The sequence below is a fragment of the Oncorhynchus keta genome, chromosome 24 (genome assembly GCF_023373465.1).
Source record: "Oncorhynchus keta strain PuntledgeMale-10-30-2019 chromosome 24, Oket_V2, whole genome shotgun sequence".
Lineage (NCBI taxonomy): Eukaryota > Metazoa > Chordata > Actinopteri > Salmoniformes > Salmonidae > Oncorhynchus > Oncorhynchus keta.
Window position 1 is genome coordinate 35,312,966 of NC_068444.1, and position 22,390 is coordinate 35,335,355.

The window sequence follows — 22,390 nt, forward strand, 5'->3', positions numbered from 1 at the left end:
CTACAGTAATGTCCCCAAAAACACTATAGTAATTATTACAGTAAACCAAAACACTACAGTAACTATTACGGTATACTACAGTTTGCAAAAACACTACAGTAAATACTATAGTATATATTTCTGTTTTTTTACTACAGTATTTATGCTATAGTAAACTAGAGAAAACACTACAGTGAATACTATAGTATTCCGACCGTAGTATACACTACAATATTTTTTCATGTGGGTTCCTCTCCTTTTTTCTCTCTTCCTCTTCCAGATTGGAATGAGGTATGATGGGTAAGGGCTACAGACTCTGGAAAGAGAAAGAGAGAGAGAGAGAGAGAGAGAGAGAGAGAGAGAGAGAGAGAGAGAGAGTGTGTGTGTGTGTGGTGTGTGTGCGCGCGTGTGTGCGCGTGCATGGCATGATTAGATGATGTTCAAGGACAGCCAAGCTGTGTGTGAGAGATAACACTGGTCCTGGCTATTGCAGCTCCTCTCTCTGTCCTAGCTATTAATCACAGGGTGTGTGTGTGCGCGTGTGCGTGCGTGCATGTATGTGTGTGTTTGTTTGGGTCTGGCAGAGTGTGAGTTGCTTAGTTACAATGGAGTCTGATCCTGCTACTCAATGGAATGTCTAATACATCTTTCTCTCTCTATCTATCTCTCTCTCTACTAATACTGCTCTAATTACTGCCTGGGAGATTATTGTTGTTGTGTGTGTGTGGGTGGGGGGGTTGGGGTAGCATCATTTTCGTGTCAGCAGCAGTTTTATTTAGCCTTTGTTGTTTATGCCTCTTCCACTAATTCCCCCTCTACAGTACAGAGTGTACACTCCTTAGGGACCCTCAGACTACAGACTCCTTAAGGACCCTCTGCTGTGTGTCCTCCTTCATTTTGAGTAAGAATGGGAGTGGGAGGTGAAGGGATTTTAACATGGTTCAGTTGAGTAACCGTATTACAGAGGTCCCCTGCTGTGTCATCAGAAAGTGGATATTAATACGTCTTGTAACTCTCTGTACATGAATATAGGAGAAGCAAGGCGATTTTCCATTTTGAATCAGGACTCTCCATCTCCCTCTCTCTCTTCAGCTCCTCTTCTCTCCCTCTCTCTCCAGGTCCACTGCCCCGCTATGAAGGGTTTACAGCTCTACTGTAACATTGTCCCTTTTCTCACCTTCCACAACTGTCTTTCTCTATCTCTCCTCCAAGCTCCTTGCTCCTGTTCCAAGGGTTTTTCAAAGCTGGGTTACTAACATTATCCTCCCTCTCTCTCTTCCATTCTCTCTCTCTCTCTCTCTCTCTCTCTCTCTCTCTCTCTCTCTCTCTCTCTCTCTCTCTCTCTCTCTCTCTCTCTCTCTCTCTCTCTCTCTCTCTCTCTCTCTCTCTCTCTCTCTCTCTCACTATTCAGCCCCTCTCTCCTGTTCGGAGGGTTTTACAGAGCTGGGTTACTATAACGGCTCTGTGTCTCAGACGGACTCTGGCGCCCCCTGCCTGCGGTGGACAGAGTTTCCAGACTACGTGCTGCAGTACCCTGGCCGAGGCCTTGGGGAGCACAGCTACTGCCGTAACCCTGACAGAGAGTCCAACCCCTGGTGCTTCTTCAGACAGACCTCTGGGGCCATCGGCTGGTCTTACTGCGACTGCCACCAGGGTAGGTCGACAGCACATATGTGAAATAGGCATATTAAATAAATGCAGTAGTTTGTGTGTATATACAGTACCAGTCAAAAGTTTGGACACACCTACTCATTCCAGGGTTTTTCTTTATTTTTACTATTTTACTATTGTCTACATTGTCAAAACTATGAAATTACACATATGGAATCATGTAGTAACCAAAAAAGTTTTAAACAAATCAAAATATATTTTATATTTGAGATTCTTCAAAGTAGCCACCCTTTGCCTTGATGACAGCTTTGCATAGTTTTGATGTCTTCATTATTGTTCGTCAATGTAGAAAATAATAAGAATAAAGAAAAGAAAAACCCTGGAATGAGTAGGTGTGTCCAAACTTATGTCTGGTACTGTGTGTATATATATATATATATATATATATATATATATATATATATATATATATATATATATATATATATATATATATATATATATATATATATATATATAAAACATTAAGAACACCTTCCTAATATAGAGGCACCCCCCCCCCTTTTGCCCTCAGAACAGTCTCAATTCATCAGGGCATGGACTCTACAAGGTGTCAAAAGCGTTCCACAGGGATGCTGGCCCATATTGACTCCAATGCTTCCCACACTTGGCTGGATGTCCTTTGGGTGGTGGACCATTATTGATACACACGGGAAACTGTTGAGCATGAAAAACTCAGCAGCGTTGCAGTTCTTGACACACTCAAATCAGTGTGCCTGGCACCTACTACGATACCCTGTTCAAAGGGATTTAAACCTTTTGTCTTGCCCATTCACCCTCTGAATGGCACACATCCACAATCCATGTCTCAATTGTCTCACCTAAATTGTTTAACCTGTCTCCTCCCCTTCATCTACATGGATTGGAGTGGATTTAATGTGACATCAATAAGGGATGATAGCTTTCACCTGGATTCACCTGTGCAGTCTATGTCATGGAAAGAGCAGGTGTTTTTGATGTTTTGTACACTCAGTGTATATATATTGTGCATTTGGAAAGTATTCAGACCCCTTCACTTGTTCCACGTTTTGTTACGTTAGAGCCTTATTCTAAAATTGAATCAAATACATTTTTCCTCATCATTTTACACACAATACCACATAATGACAAATCAAAAACAGGATTATGTCAAGGCATGGATCTGGGGTAGGGTACCAAAACATTTCTGCAGCAAGGAAGGTCCCCAAGAACACAGTGGCCTCCACCATTCTTAAATGGAAGAAGTTTGGAACCACCAAGACTCTTCTTAGAGCTGGCTGCCCGGCCAAACTGAGCAATCGGGGGAGAAGGTCTTGGTCAGGGAGATGTTTATATATCTGGCATTACTCATCTAAAATGTAGACACTGTATTCTATACTATTCTACGGTATCTTAGTCACTTAATGTTTACATATCTTGCATTACTCATCCTATATGTATATACTGTATTCTATACTATTCTATGTATCAAATCAAATTTGATTTGTCACATACACATGGTTAGCAGGTGTTAATGCGAGTGTAGCGAAATGCTTGTGCTTCTACTTCCGACAGTGCAGTAATAACCAACGAGTAATCTAACCTAACAATTTCACAACAACTACCGTATACACACAAGTGTAAGGGGATAAAGAATATGTACATAAAGATATATGAATGAGTGATGGTACAGAGCGGCATAGGCAAGATACAGTAGATGGTATCGAGTACAGTATATACATATGAGATGAGTAATGTAGGGTATGTAAACATTATATGAAGTGGCATTGTTTAAAGTGGTTAGTGAATAAAACAAAATCATTAATTTTTACATTGTTAATGTGGCTGGAGTTGAGTCAGTATGTTGGCAGCAGCCACTCAATGTTAGTAGTGGCTGTTTAACAGTCTGATGGCCTTGAGATAGAAGCTGTTTTTCAATCTCTCGGTCCCTGCTTTGATGCACCTGTACTGACCTCGCCTTCTGGATGATAGCGGGGTGAACAGGCAGTGGCTCGGGTGGTTGTTGTCCTTGATGATCTTTATGGCCTTCCTGTGACATCGGGTGGTGTAGGTATCTTGTCCACTCTGAGATCGCTCATCCATAAGTATATAGTCTTAATTCATTCCAACTTAGATTTGTGTGTATTGGGTATATGTTGTGTAATTTGTTAGATATTACTTGTTAGATATTACTGCACTGTCTGAGCTAGAAGAACAAGCATTTCGCTACACCCGCAATAACATCTGCTAGTCGCATGTATGTGACACTCTGACAGAGCTCCAGAGTTCCTCTGTGGAGATGGGAGAACCATCCAGAAGGACAACCATCTCCGCAGCACGCCACCAATCAGGCCTTTATGGTAGAGTGGCCAGATCGAAGCCACTCCTCAGTAAAAGGCACATGACAGCACGCTTGGAGTTTGCCAAAAGTCACCTAAAGGACTCACACACCATGAGAAACAAGATTCTCTGGTCTGATGAATCCAAGATTGAACTCTTTGGCCTGAATGCCAAGCGTCATGTCTGGAGGAAACCAGGCACCGCTCATCACCTGGCCTTCCTACGGTGAAGCATGGTGGTGGCAGCATCATGTTATCAGCGGCAGGGACAGGTTTGAGGGAAAGATGAATGGAGCAAAGTACAGAGAGATCCTTAATTAAATTCTGCTCCAGAAGGCTCAGGACCTCAGACTGGGGCGAAGGTTCACCTTCCAACAGGACAACGACCCTAAGCACACAGTCAAGACAACGCTGGAGTGGCTTAGGGGCGAGTGTCTGAATGTCCTTTAGTGGCCCAGCCTGAGTTCAAACCCAATCTCTGGAGAGAACTGAAAATAGTTGTGCAGCGACGCTCCCCATCCAACCTGACAGAGCTTGAGAGGATCTGCAGAGAAGAATGGGAGAAACTCCCTCAAGAAGACTCACGGTTGTAATCGCTGCCAAAGGTGCTTCAACAAAGTACTGAGTAAAGGGTCTGAATTATGTACACGTGATATTTCAGTTTTTTATTTTTAATAAATTAGTAAATGCTTATAAAAACACATTTTTGCTTTGTCATTATGGGGTACTGTGTGTAAATTGATGAGGGAAAAAACGATTTAATCAAATTTAGAATAAGGCTGTAATGTAACAAAATGTGAAAAAGGTGAAGGGTTTTGAAACATTCCAAATGCTCTATATAGGACAAATAGCAAATAATTTGGACATAATATTTGGATTTGATGAGATTCCTGTCATGTGTCTTTCTTCCAGGTTGTTGATTGGCTGATGTACATGTCCATCTCTCCCTCTCCTAGGTGCAGCTCGGCTGGTGGGCGGGACATCGTCAGGAAGTGGACGTGTGGAGGTGTACCTGAATGGCCAGTGGGGGGCAGTGTGTGACTCTCATTGGACAGACAGAGATGCCAGTGTGATCTGCAGACAGCTGGGACTGGGGTAAGAGAGATGTGTGTGGTAGGAGTGTGTATGTTTGAGCGCCTCCTCATCATGATCGGCATTGTGGTATCGCAGCATTTCCATTTCATCTGTAAGATGAAGATCTGTAAGATTGTGTGTGTGTCCTCAGTGAGATCGGCACAGCGTTGCAGCACTCCCGGTTTGGCTCGGGCTCCGGTCTCTTCCACTATGAGCGGCTGGGTTGCCGTGGTGATGAGAGCTCCATCAGCCAATGCCGGAGCAGGACATTTGTTACCGGGGATTGTAGCCATGGAAACGTGGCAGGAGTGGTGTGTGCTCCACCAGAAGGTCAGTAGAAAGCATCAGGAGCTAGAGAGAAGGGAAGAAAGTGCATATTGTTACGTCTTGACCCTACTTAGCATCCATATTGGGTTATTGTTTCCTCCCCTAGGCAGTGGTCCTCCTCTACGATTGGTTGGAGGAGAGGAAGACTTTGAGGGGCGTGTTGAGGTGTTCCATGGCGGTAGGTGGGGCTCTGTCTGCGATGACCAATGGGACGACAGAGATGCAGAGGTTGTCTGTCGACAGCTGGGCTTCGGGTGAGTGTGTGTGTGTGTGTGTGTGTGTGTGTGTGTGTGTGTGTGTGTGTGTGTGTGTGTGTGTGTGTGTGTGTGTGTGTGTGTGTGTGTGTGTGTGTGTGTGTGTGTGTTTACGTGCGCACAAGAGAGAGAGAGGAGACAGAGGGAATCTGTAGTAGCATTTATACTCAGCTAGAGGAAGAGTCATTATTGTGGTTTTGACACATTGATGTACACATGTGTTTAGGGGTGTGGCGAAGGCCTGGTCATGGGCCCACTTCGGACAGGGCTCAGGTCCCATTCAATTGGACGCCGTAAGGTGTACAGGAAATGAACTCTTCTTGGACCAGTGTCTTCATGGAGACTGGGAACAACACAACTGTGACCATATGGAAGATGCTGGGGTGTCCTGCAGCCCCTACACAGGTACACACACACACACACACACACACACACACACACACACACACACACACACACACACACACACACACACACACACACACACACACACACACACACACACACACACACACACACACACACACCCTGAAAACAGATATAACATGCACACAAATGACTGTGTGTGTGTGTTCCAGACGGTGTGGTCCGGTTGGTAGGAGGAGACAGTCCATGGGAGGGTCGTGTGGAGGTGTTCCACTCTGGGGACTGGGGTACGGTGTGCGACGACCACTGGACTCAACAACACGCTCAGGTGGTCTGTCGACAGCTCGGATACAGGTGTGTGGGTGTGTACTTTCCTTTGCAGCCATGGCCACACTTGGAAGAGACAATCGTGCCCGTGTTGAATTTCATTGTTATTGATTCCTGTAACTAGGGAGTCTCCACACTGTTCATGTTTTAAAGGTAGACTCAGTGATATGGCATCATCATAAATGTCGGAGCTTTATGGTAATCAACAACTTCCAAGTTGTACCTTTAAGTTGAAGTAATTTCGTGGTCCACCACTAGGGGCCATGCTGACGTCATGGCTGACAGAACGTTTGGGGAGGGTTCCGGGCTCATCCTATTGGACGACGTTCGTTGTGAGGGGACGGAGTCATCCCTGCTGGACTGTCACCATGGCATATGGGGCCGTAGCGACTGTTCCCATGGAGAGGACGTGGGCATCCGTTGCAGAGCCGGAGCTAAAGAAGAAGAGACCAATGAGGTCCCGGCTGTTGCACCTGCCACAGGTGAGCCTGACAATATGGCCAAACTTCCATCCAGCCCTTTTTTTCTGGGGCCCAGTGACTACAAAGAAATATGTGATTTGTATCATGTCTGTGTGTTGCAGGTCCCCTGGTGCGTCTGGTAGGGGGTGGTAGCCATAAAGAAGGTCGTGTGGAGGTGTATCTCCATGGAGACTGGGGAAGTATCTGTGACTCAGGCTGGAGCAACCTGAACGCCGCCGTAGTCTGCAGACAGCTGGGCCACAGGTGAGTGTGTGTGTCTGTGTGCTATACTGTGCACAGACCTACAGTTGAAGTCGGAAGTTTACATACACCTTAGTGAAATACATTTCAACTCAGTTTTTCACTATTCCTGACATTTAATAATAGTAAAAATTCCCTGTATTAGGTCAGTTAGGATCACCACTTTATTTTAAGAATGTGAAATGTCAGAATAATAGTAGAGAGAGTGATTTATTTCAGTTTTTATTTATTTCATCACATTCCCAGTGGGTCAGAAGTTTACATACTGTACCCTCAATTAGCATTTGGTATTATTGCCTTTAAATTGTTTAACTTCCACAAGCTTCCCACAATAAGTTGGATGAATTCTGGCCCATTCCTTCTGACAGAGCTGGTGTAACTGAGTCAGGCCTCCTTGCTCGCACACGCTTTTTCAGTTCTGCCCACACATTTTCTATAGGATTGAGGTCAGGGCTTTGTGATGGCCTCTCCAATACCTTGACTTTGTTGTCCTTAAGCCCTTTTGCCACAACTTTGGAAGTATGCTTGGGGTCGTTGTCCATTTCGTAGACCCATTTGCGACCAATCTTTAACTTCCTGACTGATGTCTTGAGATGTTGCTTCGATATATCAACATAATTTTCCTACCTCATGATGCCATCTATTTTGTGAGTGCACCAATCCCTCCTGCAGCAAAGCACCACCACAACATGATGCTGCCACCTCTGTGCTTCACGTTTGGGATGCACACCTCTTTTTCCTACAAACATAACGATGGTCATTATGGCCAAACAGTTCTATTTTTGTTTCATCAGACCAGAGGATATTTCTCCAAAAAGTAACATCTTTGTCCCCATGTACAGTTGCAAACCTTAGTCTGGCTTTTTTAATGGCGGTTTTGGAGCAGTGGCTTCTTCCTTGCTGAGCGGCCTTTCATCTTATGTCGATATAGGACTCGTTTTACTGTGGATATAGATACTTTTGTACCTGTTTCCTCCAATATCTTCACAAGGTCCTTTGCTGTTGTTTTGGGATTGATTTGCACTTTTTGCACCAAAGTACGTTCATTTCTAGGAGACAGAATGTGTCTCCTTCCTGAGCGGTATGATGGCTGCGTGGTCCCATGGTGTTTACACTTGCGTACTATTGTTTGTACAGATGAAAGTGGTACCTTCAGGCGTTTGGAAATTGCTCCCAAGGATGAGCCAGACTTGTGGAGGTATACAAAAAAAAAATTCTGAGGACTTGGCTGATTTCTTTTGATTTTCCATTGATGTCAAGCAAAGAGGCCCTGAGTTTGAAGGTAGGCCTTGAAATACATCCACAGGTACACCTCCAATTGACTCAAATGATGTCAATTAGCCTAACAGAAGCTTCTAAAGCCATGACATAATTATCTGGAATTTCCCAAGCTGTTTAAAGGCACAGTCAACTTAGTGTATGTAAACTTCTGACCCACTGGAATTGTGATACAGTGAATTATAAGTGAAATAATCTGTCTGTAAAGAATTGTTGGAAAAATTACTTGTGTCATGCACAAAGTAGATGTCCTAACCTACTTGTCAAAACTATAGTTTGTTAACAAGTAATTTGTGGAGTGGTTGAAAAACAAGTTTTAATTACGACGACATAAGTGTATGTAAACTTCTGACTACAACTGTATGTGTGTTGAAGTAATTGTGTATTCAGTCTATCCAGCATTTTCAATGTTTCTTATCAATTATCTCAGTCTATCATCCTCACACTCCCACTCTTTCTCGTCCCCCTCTCCCTCAGTGGTCATGCGGTAGTGGTGGGTGGTTTCGGTCGGGGAAAGGGTCCCGTCCACCTGGACCAGGTGAGGTGTAGGGGGAAGGAGGACTTCCTGGGGGAGTGTCCATCTCTGGGCCGGAGCCCTGAGGGCTGCAGACAGAGAGAGGATGCAGCGGTGAGCTGTGACCCCGCCCCCCAGGCAACAGAGGGCCAAGTCAGGCCAAGTGAGCGCACCTGTGGAGTGAGGAAGGTTGTGGAGGAAGGGAACGAGAGGAAGAGTGGAGTGGGAGGAGGAGGAGAGAATATACTCGGGTAAGAGAAGCTTTACCTACTGTTCAGATGTGTAGTACAGTATATCATACATGAGAACACATATATAATATATATATATACACATCTCCCCCTCTCCTCTAGCACGTCGTGGCCGTGGCAGGTGTCAGTGTGGTTGGGTTCTGAGGGGAAAGATGGCCATCCTATTTGCAGCGGAACTCTGATCACTCCCTGCTGGGCCCTCGCCTCCGCTCACTGCTTCACCAGGTGAGAGCACTTCTCCTTGGTCTTTTCTCCGCTCTTTTCCGGACATTTGTTTTCTCACTAGTTTTTGTTGCTCACGTCTTCTTTCTCTGCCTACATTTCTCCCCATCCAATTATCTGTCCCCCTTTTCAAAACCCTTACTCCCCCTATCTCTCCTTTGTCTCTCGCTCTCTCTCCATCTCTCTCACTCCATCTCTCTCACTCCATCCTCTAGGTTTGGTATTGACCCGTCCCACTACGTTGTGCGCTTGGGGGGTTCTGACCTAACTCTGACCCTGGAGAAAGTGGTGGTCCACAGGAAGTTCAGGTCAGATCAGGGCCCTGGGGGTCATGACCTGGCCCTGCTGAGGGTGCCCAGCCCCAAGGGTCACTGTTTGACTTTTGACCCCCACACCAATGCTGCCTGCCTCCCCACCCCGGAAACTGCGGGTGGCAAGACCCCCTCCTCCTGCATCGCTGCGGTTACCGCAGGCTGGGACGGCCCAGGTACGCCTCACCTTCCACTCCCTCAACTCTGATCTCTCAACTACATCCTCGGAGGACATTGATTTGTGGTTTAGCAGTGCCAACTTTTTTCTCTCTCTCCTTCCTACTGTACATCCAATCTCCCCATTCGCTCACAATCTCTTACTCTTCCTCTAACCACTCCCCTTGTCCCTTCACAGATGCTGTGCTACAGTCCTGGGTACCCCTCCTGTCGTCATGGCAGTGTAAGAAGCGTTATGGGGATGGTTACTCTTCCCACGGCACGCTATGTGCCGGCAGCCCCCCTGACACACGCCGTCTCCACAAGAACAACGGTTGCCAAGGCAACTGGGGTGGCGGGCTGGTGTGCCAGGGAGATGAGGGGCGGTGGGTGTTGACCGGGATTGTCTCCGGGGGTTACGGTTGCAGTGACCCCTCAACCCCGGCCCTCTACACACGGGTCGGCCGGTTCCGGCGCTGGATCGAGGAGGTCACACAGCGGGAGCAGAACACACACAGTCAGGAGCACGAGGAGCTCACACACACGGAGGAGCGGAGCATACTCACATACGTTTATGACGAGCTGCAACACACACACTCCCAAGAGCAGAGCACACACACTGATGATCAATTCATACACACACAGCACAACAATATCCATACACACGATCACAATGAGCATAAACACACTCACACTCACAATCTGCAAAGCAACACTCACAATGAGCTCAAACACACACACAATCAGCATGCACATACACACACTCACGATAAACACTCCCAGACCCGCGAAGCTGTCACTCACACACACGCCCTGGTCTGATCTATGACACGCCATTGGCTCACCGGCCGTGCCATGTGACTTTCCGAGGAAGAGGAGGAAGAATGGATGATAAAGGAGGAAAAGAAGGAGGGGAGAAAGAGGAAAAGACTTCAGAGATCAGAGATCCTCCTCTCCCTCTCCCTCTCCCTCTCCCTCTGCCTCCTGACCCAGACGATGTAAACCTCTAATATTCATGTCAACTCTGTCTGATTATTATCATAACTTAGCTGTGGTGTGTGTGTTACGCCAGCTGTGGGGTGTGTATGTTACGCTATCTCTGGTGTGTGTGTGAAACGCTAGCTGTGATGTGTGTGTGTGTTACACTAGCTGTGGGGTGTGTGTGTGTTACGCTAGCTGTAGGCTGTGTGTTACACTAGCTGTTGTGTGTGTGTGTGTGTGTGTGTGTTACGCTAGCTGTGGGGTGTGTGTGTTGCGCTAGCTGTGGGGTGTGTGCGCGTATGGGTGCCATATGTGTGTGTGTGGAGGGGAGGTGGGATCCTATATTGATCATGTTTAGACAACATGTCTTTTCTCTGACAGTGGGGTTGGCTTTTTTATGATTGGTCTTATGATGCCCTATTTAAATGTAAAGTCCATCCAGACTGATTGGTTATTCCTTAACCAGTGGTTTAAAAAAAATGCTGTTCTTCAAAAGCTGTTCTGGACCATCTAATACCACAGTTGTATTTCTGAAGATGCTATTTAATTTACATGGGAAATGGACTGGACTTTCTTTTCTTTCGAATGTGAACTGGACAACTCTTCTTCTCTCCTTTCAAATAAACTGGACATTCTTGGGGGCTTAAAGCCGGACTCTTTGGGGGACAGCAGTTAAGCCTTGAAGTGTGGGCCAGTAACCTGAGCTTAATGGTTCCAGTTCCCAGATTGCATCTGCCGCTGTACCCTTGAGCAAGACACTTTACTGTTAGATCAAATTGCTCCAGGGATCCTGCACTGTGGCATACCCTGTGCCTCTCAACCGCACTGCAACATCACAAAAAAAGGACAATACAATTGTATGCTACTTTACTCTACTCTGTTCTATTCCTAATGTACTATGCTCTTCTCTCTCCTGTCAAAGCCATAGAGCCAAGGGATAGATGGATCATATTCATTATTTTCTACTGATCTCCCTGAACTGTTCTAGTTGTTAACATTGTCTGTAAATAGTTCTGATTGTTTGTGTGTTGCATTAATTATTGTCTCATTCCGATGGCCAAACAGTTAGACTTCCTGTAGTTGAATGTTCCCGTCTCTGTTCTCTGAGCGAATGTGTGTGATCTAACCAGTAGACGGCTATGTTGTCGTATATTCAGAGCCATGATTTATCGTACGCTTGAGGGAGAAGTTGTCCCTAACCACCGATCTAGGATCAGATTAGCCAACTCCAAAACTTAGCCATTGCGGAGGATACAAAAAGAAATGACCCAGGAGCAGTGGTTAGGGACAATGGCTCCCAACCTCAGACAGTATATGACCATGATTGTTTTCTGTTCTTGTTTTGTTACTGGATGGACTTCCTCATTCCTGTGCTGTGCCCTGGTGTTGTGTAGCATATTGTATTCTATAACTAATTGTTTCTCTCAAACAGGAAATGCTCCTTGCCTCTTTTTTGAATCCTCTACAGACGCCTACCTATCCAGTAACATGATGTGGTATATACTATATAATCGTTTCATGAGACTCCTCCCTGATGCTTGAATAAAACACTGTCCAGAGAATCATATTAAGTCCATGTAAATACAGTATTTCCATAGCTGGACATATTCCACCAAACCCACATTGCATACTGTACACAGTGTCTGTGCGCACATAGGCAGCAGTATTTTAAACGCAGGCACTGGGTAAACAATGCTTTTGCGGGTTTGATTGAATCCCGGCCAGTGGATTCATGTCTCTGTTTAACGCTGTGAAGAGTCTGGCTCAGTAGAAATGTTAAAACGGTCTTACCATCTGTGTGTTCCTCTGACGGGTCTGTCTCTGTACTGAAACATGGTGGACTATTAAAAGAGAGCAGGTCCTGTGTTGGTCTCGATGTGGACTTTTCTTTAATAAAACAGCTGCTTGATGGGTAGGTCCTGTGGTGAGGTGTATGTGGCTGTACTGGTCCTTACCTCATAGTAACACCTGGGGGGGGGAACTGTCCCTTTAAGAGCAGGAGTTGAGGGACACCGATTAGCTAAAAGTGTGAATGAGTGGGTTACGGTGGCGAAAAAGAAAGGAAACGAGGAGTAAAGTTGTGGTGGAAAACAGGAAACCTCTAGACTCGTTTTTAGTCGGAGTGATAGTTTTGGACCAATGGAACCTGGGAGATCCTTTTGAAGTCAAGTTAAATGTCATCGATGCGTTGGGTGACGTGGCGTCAGTGAGGGTCACAAGAAGTGGGCTCATTTGGATTTCATGTGTGTCTGCGGAGCAGAAGAATCATACATTGGGCCTAAAGAAGATATATGAGTGGAATGCTTTGTGTATGGCTCTTCAAAGCAGAGCGCCTATAAAGGCGGTTCTCTCTGGGCCGGCCTATAAAGTGTGAAGATGTAACACCTAAGGAAGTAGGTGGAGTAGTTGGCACATGCTGACTGACCCGTATGGTAGATCAAATGAATTTATTCACTCTATCCATGTACAGATGAAGTCAGAAGTTTACATACACCTTCGCCAAATACATTTAAACTCAGTTTTTCACAATTCCTGACATTTAATCCTAGTAAGAATTCCCTGCTTTAGGTCAGTTAGGATCACCACTTTATTTTAAGAATGTGAAATGTCAGAATAATAGTAGAGAGAGTGATTTATTTCAGTATTTATTTGATCACATTCCCAGTGGATCAGAAGTTTACATACACTCAATTAGTATTTGGTAGCATTGCCATTAAATTGTTTAACTTGGGTCAAACGTTTTGGGTAGCGTTCCACAAGCTTCCCACAATAAGTTGAGTGAATTTTGGCCCATTATTCCTGACAGAGCTGGTGTAACTGAATCAGGATTGTAGGTCTTCTGCCCACAAAATGTCTATTTGATTGAGGTCAGGGCTTTGTGATGACCACTCCAATACCTTTTGTTGTCTTAAGCCATTTTGCCACAACTTTGGAAGTATGCTTTGGGTCGTTGTCCATTTGGAAGACCCATTTGTGACCGAGCTAACTTCCTGACTGATGACTTGAGATGTTGCTTCAATATATCCACATAATTGTCCTACCTCATGAAGCTATCTATTTTGTGAAGTGCACTAGTCCCTCCTGCAGCAAAGCATCCCCACAGCATGATGTTTGGGAAGGTGTTCTTCAGCTTGCAAGCCTCACCCTTTTTCCTCCAAACATAACAATGGTCATTATGGCCAAACAGTTATATTTTTTGTTTCATCAGACCAGAGGACATTTCTCCAAAAAGTACAATCTGTGTCCCCATGTACAGTTACAAACCTTAGTCTGTCTTTTTTTTAATGGCGGATTTGGAGCAGTGGCTTCTTCCTTGTCGATATAGGACTCGTTTTACTGTGGATATAGATACTTTTGTACCTGTTTCCTCCAGCATCTTCACAGGGTCCTGTGCAGCTGTTCTGGGATTGATTGCACTTTTCACACCAAAGTATGTTCATCTCTAGGAGACAGAACGCATCTCCTCCCTGTGCGGTATGACGGCTGCGTGGTCCCATGGTGTTTATACTTGCGTACTATTGTTTGTACAGATGAATGTGGTACCTTCAGGCATTTGGAAATTGCTCCCAAGGATGAACCAGACTTGTGGAGGTCTACAACTTTTTTTTCTGAGGTCTTGTCTGATTTCTTTTGATTTCCCCATTTACCCACTGAGTTTGAAGGAAAGCCTTGAAATAGATCCAGAGGTACAATTGACTCAAATGATGTCAATTAGCCTATCAGAAGCTTCTAAAGCCATGACATCATTTTCTGGAATTTTCCAAGCTGTTTTAAGGCACAGTCAACTTCGTGTATGTAAACTTCTGACCCACTGGAATTGTGATACAGTGAATTATAAGTGAAATAATGTGTAAAGAATTGTTGGAAAAATGACTTGTGTCATGCACAAAGTAGATGTCCTAACCAACTTGCCAAAACTATAGTTTGTTAACAAGAAATTTGTGGAGTGGTTGAAAAACGAGTTTTAATGACTCCAACCTGTGTATGTAAACTTCCGACTTCAACTGTGTGAAGAGTCTCTCCCTTCTCATGTTGGGCTATACTGTATGAGTTGGGCTATATGAGATAGCCTGTAAGAGCCTCCGTGCACAAACCCCTTCAGTGCCATATATGCAAAAGATTTGGACACGTGTCAAGTGTATGCAGACAGGAAGAGAGTCCAGTGGAGGAGGTGAAAAGAGTGGAAGGAGCGAGCAGAGCTGAAGACGCAATGGTAGGAGAGCCTACACCAGTGACTGTTTCTCAGCAACCGAGGGATCCTGATATATTGCATGTTAAAAAGGTGGACTACGTAACATTTATTGCAATGGTCTTAACCTGCACAGCAGAAATGGCATCCTCCAGCAGTTTCCTGTCTGAAGATCAGTTCCAGTGCTCCAACTGTCTGGATGTGTTCACTGAGCCAGTCACCACATGTGGACACACCTTCTGCAAGGCCCATTTTAGTGGATACTGACTTGTGCCAGTCTCCACTGTGCAAGTGGCCTTCAAACAAGAGACCATGGGCCCTGTTTCCCAAAAGCATCTTAAAACTAAGTTTGTCGTTAAAACCATCCTTTGGTTCGAAGACGAACATAGACTTGATATGATTTTGGGAAACCGGGCCCTGGTCTCAGTGTAAATACTTGCTTTGCTGAGATTGCTAATCAGTTCAAGAAGAGAACCTGGTAGAACCTGGTAGACAGGATGTGTAAGAAGCATGACAGACTTCCGGAGCTGTTCTGCAGGACCCGACTAGACGTGTGCGTTTCAGTTCTGTACTGAGACAGACCACAAGACCACACTGTCCTTCTAGAGGAGGTTTGGTGAGAGGAAAGCTGAACTGGGTAAGACAGAGGCACAAGTACAGCAGATGATCCAGGAGTGAATCCAGATGATTCAGGAGCGTCTCCAGATGAATCAGGACATTCAATAGTGCTCAGTGCTCAGCAAGAGAGATGCAGAGAGAGAGAGAGAGAGAGAGGACAGATAGCATGCAGGTCTTCACCGATCGGATGCACTCTATTGAGAAATGCCAGGCTAGATTCACTGAAGAGAAGCAGCTCTCACACACTAAGGACCACCTTCTCCAAAGTTCCCCATCCCAGTGTACCCTTCCAAACACCAAGGACTGGTCTGAGATCAGTAATCACAGTGAGCTGTGTGTGGTGAATGTGAGGAGAGTTTTGAGGAGCTCTGTGTCTGAGCTGGAGGAGAAGGCGAGGAGAGCATTTCTTGCGCTTGGGGAGACTCTGGACCCTGATACAGCAAATACCAGGCTCATCCCATCTAAGGACAAGAAACAAGTGAGAACTGGAGCAGAATAAATAATCTCCCTGACAACCCAGAAAGGTTTGTTTGGAATCGCTCTGCCCTGGGAATGGAGGGCTTCTCGGGGAGATGCTACTATGAGGTGCAGGTGGAGGAGGATACTTGGTGGAGGTTAGGGGTGGCCAGAGAGTCCATTGACAGGAAGATGTATACACAGAGAACTAAGAATGGATACTGGAATGTGGGACTGAGGGATGAGTATGAGGCCTTCAGCTCTTCCCGTGTCACTTTCTTCTTGGCGAAGCCCCAGAAGGTGGGGCTGTTTGTGGATTATGAGGAGGGTCAGATCTCCTTCTGGGTCGGCAGCGTAGCCTAGTGGTTAGAGCGTTGGACTAGTAACCGGAAGGTTGCGAGTTCAAACCCCCGAGCTGACAAGGTACAAATCTGTCGTTCTGCCCCTGAACAGGCAGTTAACCCACTGTTCCCAGGCCGTCATTGAAAATAAGAATATGTTCTTAACTGACTTGCCTGGTTAAATAAAGGTAAATAATGTGGAGGCCAGGTCTCATATCTACTCTTTCATTGGCTACACCTTCACTGAGAAACTATCCATTATTTGAAATTGGGTTAACTGATGATGAAAACTAATTGGTCAGTCACATGGCCTAGTAAACTTGTTGAGAGGAGAACTGAAAATGTTCATCCTACATCATGTTCTGTTTGCCTAGCTTTGTACACTGAGAGTACAAAACATTAGGGACATGACATAGACTGACCTGGTGAATACAGGTGAAAGATGATGTCACTTGTTAAATCCACTTTAAACAGAGAAGATGGAGAGGACAGGTTAAAGAATCATTTTTAAGCCTTGAGACAATTGAGACAATGGGCCACACAAAAAAATGAAATGCCTTTGAACGGGGTATGGTTGTAGGTGCCAGGCACCAGTTTGTGTGTCCAGAACTGCAACGCTGCTGGGTTTTTCACACTCAACAGTTTCCCATGTGCATCAAGAATGGTCCACCACCCAAAGGACATCCAGCCAACTTGACACAGCTGTGGGAAGCATTGGATTTAACATGGGCCAGCATCCCTGTGGACTGCCTTCGACACCTTGTGGAGTCCATGCCCGGCAAATTGAGGCTGCTCTGAGGGCAAAGGGGAGCGCAACTCAATATTAGGAAGGTGTTCCTAATGTTTTGTATTCTCAATGTATATCAAGATGTCAAACGTTCATGGTATACTGTTTAATCTAATGTGAAGGTTAAACAGAATACATACTTGACTAAGCTCTAAGAAGGAATGAGTGACTGGTATCGAGTTCTCTCTCTAAATATGTTATCTAATTCCACAGAATCATGCACTATTCATCTGACAGAAAGGGCAGGTTTTCCGCATTTATTGACACTAATCTGTTCCCTGTTCTTCTAAGTATATGAAGCGCTAACGCCCCCTTTTGGCCTCCGATAGTACTGTTCTTCAGTGACTGACCTTGAGAGCTGCATCTTAGCCCAGGGCACCAGGTCAGATTGAACAATGACAATATGACTAAAGTTCCCTGTGGAGACCAGGGGTAATTCTCAATAGTCTTTCCTCTTCTGCTTGGACATTCAAGTGCTACTTGGACATTCATCCTTTGTGTATTGTCAGTTTTCATAGAGAGACGGTGTGTTTCTGCACTGTGATGGAGTATAATAGAGTAAAGTAGAGCAGGGAGTGGAATGAAGGGACATGTACTTTAATATCACGATCTAGTCAGTGAACAAGGAGAGTAATTCAAGCTAAGTGTCAAGACTGGTGGAGGAGGACCCTCGGACCTTCTCTTTTCCCTCTGACATTTGGAGGAGGCGGGAAGACGACGAGATGAGAGACATGAGGAATTGAGAATGAGCGCCGGCTTTCTATTCCCAGCTCATCTCTACATGTCTGTGACCTTTGAGAAGACAGAAAAGGTAGAGAACAAGAGTGATAGAGGCAGATGGCCAGAGAAATAAATAGCATGCTGGAAAGGTGATGGTAGGTTGGTTGATAAACCTGTGTGTCAGTACTAGTATACACGTCTGTGTTCATGCACTTGTCTATTTGATGGTGGTGGTGTGTGTGTTGGAAGCTGACCTGCAGCAGTGTCCTCATTAATCACTGAGAAAGACAGGGGCCAAGAGACTTGTCCTACATCTCAGACACACACAGGAATACACAGTCCGCCTTAAATAAGGTTCCAATACTGCCCTAAATAGGCATAGGCTAGAGTCACCTCCATGAGAACAGGACAGGAAAGCTTTAAATAAGACTTAAAAAGGCCAGACAGACACACTATCAATAGCTTTAGGGCACATGTCAAACTCATTCCACAGAAGGCCAAGTGTCTGCTGGGTTTCGCTCTTCCCTTGTACTTGATTGATGAATGACGGTCACTAATTATTGTCTCGGTTTTAATTGAAAGGAAAAACCAGCAGACACAACGCCCTCCCTAGCACACCACTTTGAGGCAATCTACTGGGCATGCATTCTTAGGGTTCGCAGGACATTGGAACACCTAGGCCTCGATTTAATCAGATCAAGCCTTAAAAATCGTTAGCAGACATCCACATAGTGGATGTTTTGGAAGTGTAACTGCGGTGAGCGGTATGACCCACTCCCTTATTATCCCTACAGTTAGAAGTTCAAAACAGAGATAGAAATTGGAGACATGTGCATGCTTTCATGTATATTTGGATGTGGATGTATAACCTATCAGTCTAATCGAGGTGTAGACAACAGAACATCATACAATTCCGTTTTTGAACTTGTAATGCAGCTGCACAAATTAAGGCCACTGCATAGGATTTTGTCAGATTATAAAATTGGGTGGTTTCGTTTAATCCAATGGCAGTTTCCGCAAAAAGACAATGCTAGGAGCCGCTTGTGGATTTCACAGCTCAAACGCAGTTCCACCTCCAAAATATCTGCTGTGTGGGTGGCGGCGAACGCAGGCCTGATATCATCTAGCCCCTAGTTTTACGTTAAAAGAGACACGGAGACAAAACTGTGCTGAAATAGTATTTTTATTAAATACTTTCAAGATCCAAGTTTTGAAGAATAACAAAGCTATGATAAAGGACCTACTAACAATTAGACAAACATTTGATCGTCCTCAATTCATGATTTTAATTTACCGTACATCATGATCATGCAAAAAAACTCCAGCATCCAACGACTGCTGGGGAAAGAAAGCGCAGCCAGACAGGTTAACATCACAACGCAGGGAGAGTACTGACAATGAGCTTCATAACAAGCCAAGGCTCCTCAATCCTTTCTGTAATTAAATAGTATTTTTTTGTTTATTTTATTATCTGTCACCTATTTTAATATGCTGGACGGAGGCAGAGTTTTTTTTTATTCATTTCAAAATATGCAAATATGATAGTTAATATATACCCTTATCCTCTGTCCTAGTTCAGGTAGGTGCACGGTGGAGATGCTGAAACTGAAACATGCATACATTGCTCTCTGGTTTAACTCCATAAATACTTCTCTGATCTCTGAACACTTCTCTCCACCTGAATGGGCAATATAAGGACTAAAATCCACTGTCTGGGTGAAATAAAATTAATTTACTGGTAATCAATAAAAATTCAGTTGTCTCCTCATTTACCCTCCATTCCTCCTGTGTGTGTGTAACAGATTTATATCCTCAACAACTGATCTGAATTCAGTCCCTTCCATCCCTGTTATATTCGAACCAGCTAGTCTGATCAGTTTAATAGTTGGCCTAACTTTAGTGTGTGCGCGTGTATAGAATGCAGAACTTTCCAAAAAGCAGAGTAACATTTTTTTTTTTCAAGAAAACCCAAACCAACAAACAGAGACGCACACACATATATATATATATATAAACACACACACACACACGGAGAGACAGTTACTAATGATGGGACAAAAACACGAACAGTGCCAGGGTTTCACCGTGGGCACTGCAGTGGTGTAGATAGGTTACAAAACCTGACGCCACAGTGTGTATTTACACAGGATATTATGAGACTGACAGCTCAGGACATCAGGTTGAAATAAGAATTTGGGAGGTGTATGTGTTGATATCCGTGTGTGTGTGTGTGGTCAGAGGTTGTCAAAATGGTGTCAGTAACATGGACATGGGACTAGAGCCAGTTAGTGTGTGTTTCCACCCCTTTGTCATGCACTCTGAGTGACTCCTAGACACACGTACATGCAATGTACAATCACACACACACACACACACACACACAGAGCCAGGGGGTGGGAGTGAGAAACAGAGAATGGAGGGACAAAAAAAAAAAAAAATAGGACAAGAAAAGGGGAGAGGAAGAAGGAAAACATTTAAAATGCAGATGCCGTTTCCCCCAAATTTGCCATCTCCCACTGCAGAATGATAAAACAGACAGCAGGTACATACTGCAAGTTCACTTTCACAAACCTTTTTTTTTTTACTCAGTCGCTTAAAATTGACTACATCAGACTCAGTCCACAGAAACGCAACATAAACACAAGGCTAAAAACACAACAGAAACAGTGCTCTCGAATGCATCACTACCTTCTCTTTAAAAAAAACACAAAAAAAACAAACTCGTACAAAGCCTAAAGTTCTACACTTTGGTGCTTCACCTTTTGATATCAAGTTTCTCACATCAGGTTCTTACATATTTCTGATTGAAACAACTGTCCTTCCATATAGAATTCTGCTTGGGATTTCTCCATTTACATTCTCTGGGAAAGAGAGCAATTCCTGCTCCGGAGATAATTTTTTTCCAACATGTCATCTACTACCATCACACACACTCTCCTCTCATCGTATATATAAATGCTTGTTAGGGTTGGGTGTTATCTTGTACTAGTCATATATTACACTGTATACTCATTCTCATAACTGTCATCACAAGTTCATGAACCCGTTCCTCTCCGCTCCTCTCATCTCAAAATGGCGGCCATGGACGGGAGACAAAATGGCTGCCGGGTGGGAGGGGTCAGAGGTCAAAGGACGAGCCCTCCTATTGGCTGTCAGATGCATGCATCATCCCACAGGGGCGGAATCCACACTTGGCCGGCCCCCAGCGGATCAAAGGATAGACTGGATTGGTTGGTGTTGTGGAGAGGGTGCAGTCTTGCCCGGCCGGGCTCCTGGCATTGGTCAACCCACAAAGAGGACACGCCCCCAAAACACACGCCAAAAACACGCCCCAAAACTCACACTCCAATAGCCTGGAGCGTTTGGACACCTGAGAGAAAGCGAGAGAGCCAGAACTTTTAACCCTTTGAATATTCTAAAGTAAGTGTAAGTGTAAGTAAGTGTGTGTGTACCAGTTCACTGCAGCGGTGCGGCCGGAGCCCCAGAGCAGTGGAAGTGGACATTGAGCCACTTGCTGTCACGGCGATGCCACACCCTGGTCTCCTCCGATTGGCTGGAGCGGGGGCGTCCCTGACCGTCGACGAATTGCGTGAGGCGGATGTAGGCGATGCAGGCAGCCTCCTCTCCAATCAGGTGAACGTGGGGGTTCAGCAGGGTGGTGTGGACCGGCTTACTGTTCTTACTCAGCACTGTAGGAACACAAAGATAAAACATGTTTGGATCTTTCTGCTAAACTCATTTGTTGTATGGAAGTGTGTTTGCATGTACAGTGCATACGGAAATTATTCAGACCCCTTGACTTTCACATTTTGTCAGGTTACAGCCTTATTCTAAAATTGGTTAAATAATTTCTTACCCCTCAATCCACACACAATACCCCATAACGACAAAGCAAAACAAGGTTTGTGTACATTTTTTGCAAATGTATTAAAAATACAAGACTGAAATATCATATTTACATAAATACTTTGAAGCACATTTGGCAGTGATTACAGCCTAGAGTCTTCTTGGGTATGACGCTACAAGTTTGGGACACCTGTATTTGGGAAGTTTCTGACATTCTTCTCTGCAGATCCTCTCAAGCTGTCAGGTTGGATGAGGCGTCGCTATACAGCTATTTTCTGGTCTCTCCGGAGATGTATGATGGGTTTTAAGTCCGGGCTTTGGCTGGGCCACTCAAGGAAATTCAGAGACTTGTCCCGAAGCCACTCCAGCGTCGTCTTGACTGTGTGCTTAGAGTCGTTGTCCTGTTTGAAGGTGAACCTTACGCCCCAGTCAGGTCCTGAGCGCTCTGGAGCAGGTTTTCATCAAGGATCTCTGGACTTTGCTCCGTTCATCTTTCCCTCGATCCTGACTCGTCTCCCAGTCCCTGCCGCTGAAAAACATCCCCACAGCATGATGCTGCCACCACGCTTCACTGTAGATTGTGCCAGGTTTCCTCCAGACAAGCTTAGCATTCAGGCCAAATAGTTCAATGTTGGTTTCATCAGACCAGAGAATCTTGTTTCTCATGGTCAGAGTCCTTTGCCTTTGGGCATCTCCAAGAAGG

At 44.9% G+C, this 22,390-nt stretch overlaps 2 protein-coding genes across 11 annotated transcripts in view; one reads left to right on the forward strand and one right to left on the reverse strand.

Moving 5' to 3' along the window:
• LOC118357439 (neurotrypsin-like) overlaps positions 1-12,594 on the forward strand; it is a 36,360-nt gene extending 23,766 nt beyond the window's left edge. The window contains exons 3-14 of the mRNA XM_052478197.1: positions 1,391-1,633; positions 4,904-5,042; positions 5,173-5,351; positions 5,455-5,602; positions 5,829-6,007; positions 6,181-6,322; positions 6,554-6,777; positions 6,879-7,020; positions 8,773-9,060; positions 9,163-9,285; positions 9,498-9,769; positions 9,949-12,594. Of these exons, the coding sequence (XP_052334157.1) occupies positions 1,391-1,633; positions 4,904-5,042; positions 5,173-5,351; positions 5,455-5,602; positions 5,829-6,007; positions 6,181-6,322; positions 6,554-6,777; positions 6,879-7,020; positions 8,773-9,060; positions 9,163-9,285; positions 9,498-9,769; positions 9,949-10,571 (2,702 nt within the window). The 3' untranslated portion in view covers positions 10,572-12,594. The remainder of the gene's footprint in view (positions 1-1,390; positions 1,634-4,903; positions 5,043-5,172; positions 5,352-5,454; positions 5,603-5,828; positions 6,008-6,180; positions 6,323-6,553; positions 6,778-6,878; positions 7,021-8,772; positions 9,061-9,162; positions 9,286-9,497; positions 9,770-9,948) is intronic.
• A 6,412-nt stretch (positions 12,595-19,006) lies between these two features.
• Positions 19,007-22,390, reverse strand: part of LOC118357440 (calcium/calmodulin-dependent protein kinase type II subunit gamma-like) — a 39,365-nt gene continuing 35,981 nt past the window's right edge. For all 10 annotated transcript variants that reach the window (XM_035734535.2, XM_052478200.1, XM_052478199.1 and 7 more), the window contains 2 exons: positions 21,294-21,530; positions 19,007-21,211 (listed from right to left, as the gene is read on the reverse strand). In XM_035734535.2, the coding sequence (XP_035590428.1) occupies positions 21,298-21,530 (233 nt within the window). In that variant the 3' untranslated portion in view covers positions 19,007-21,211; positions 21,294-21,297. The remainder of the gene's footprint in view (positions 21,212-21,293; positions 21,531-22,390) is intronic.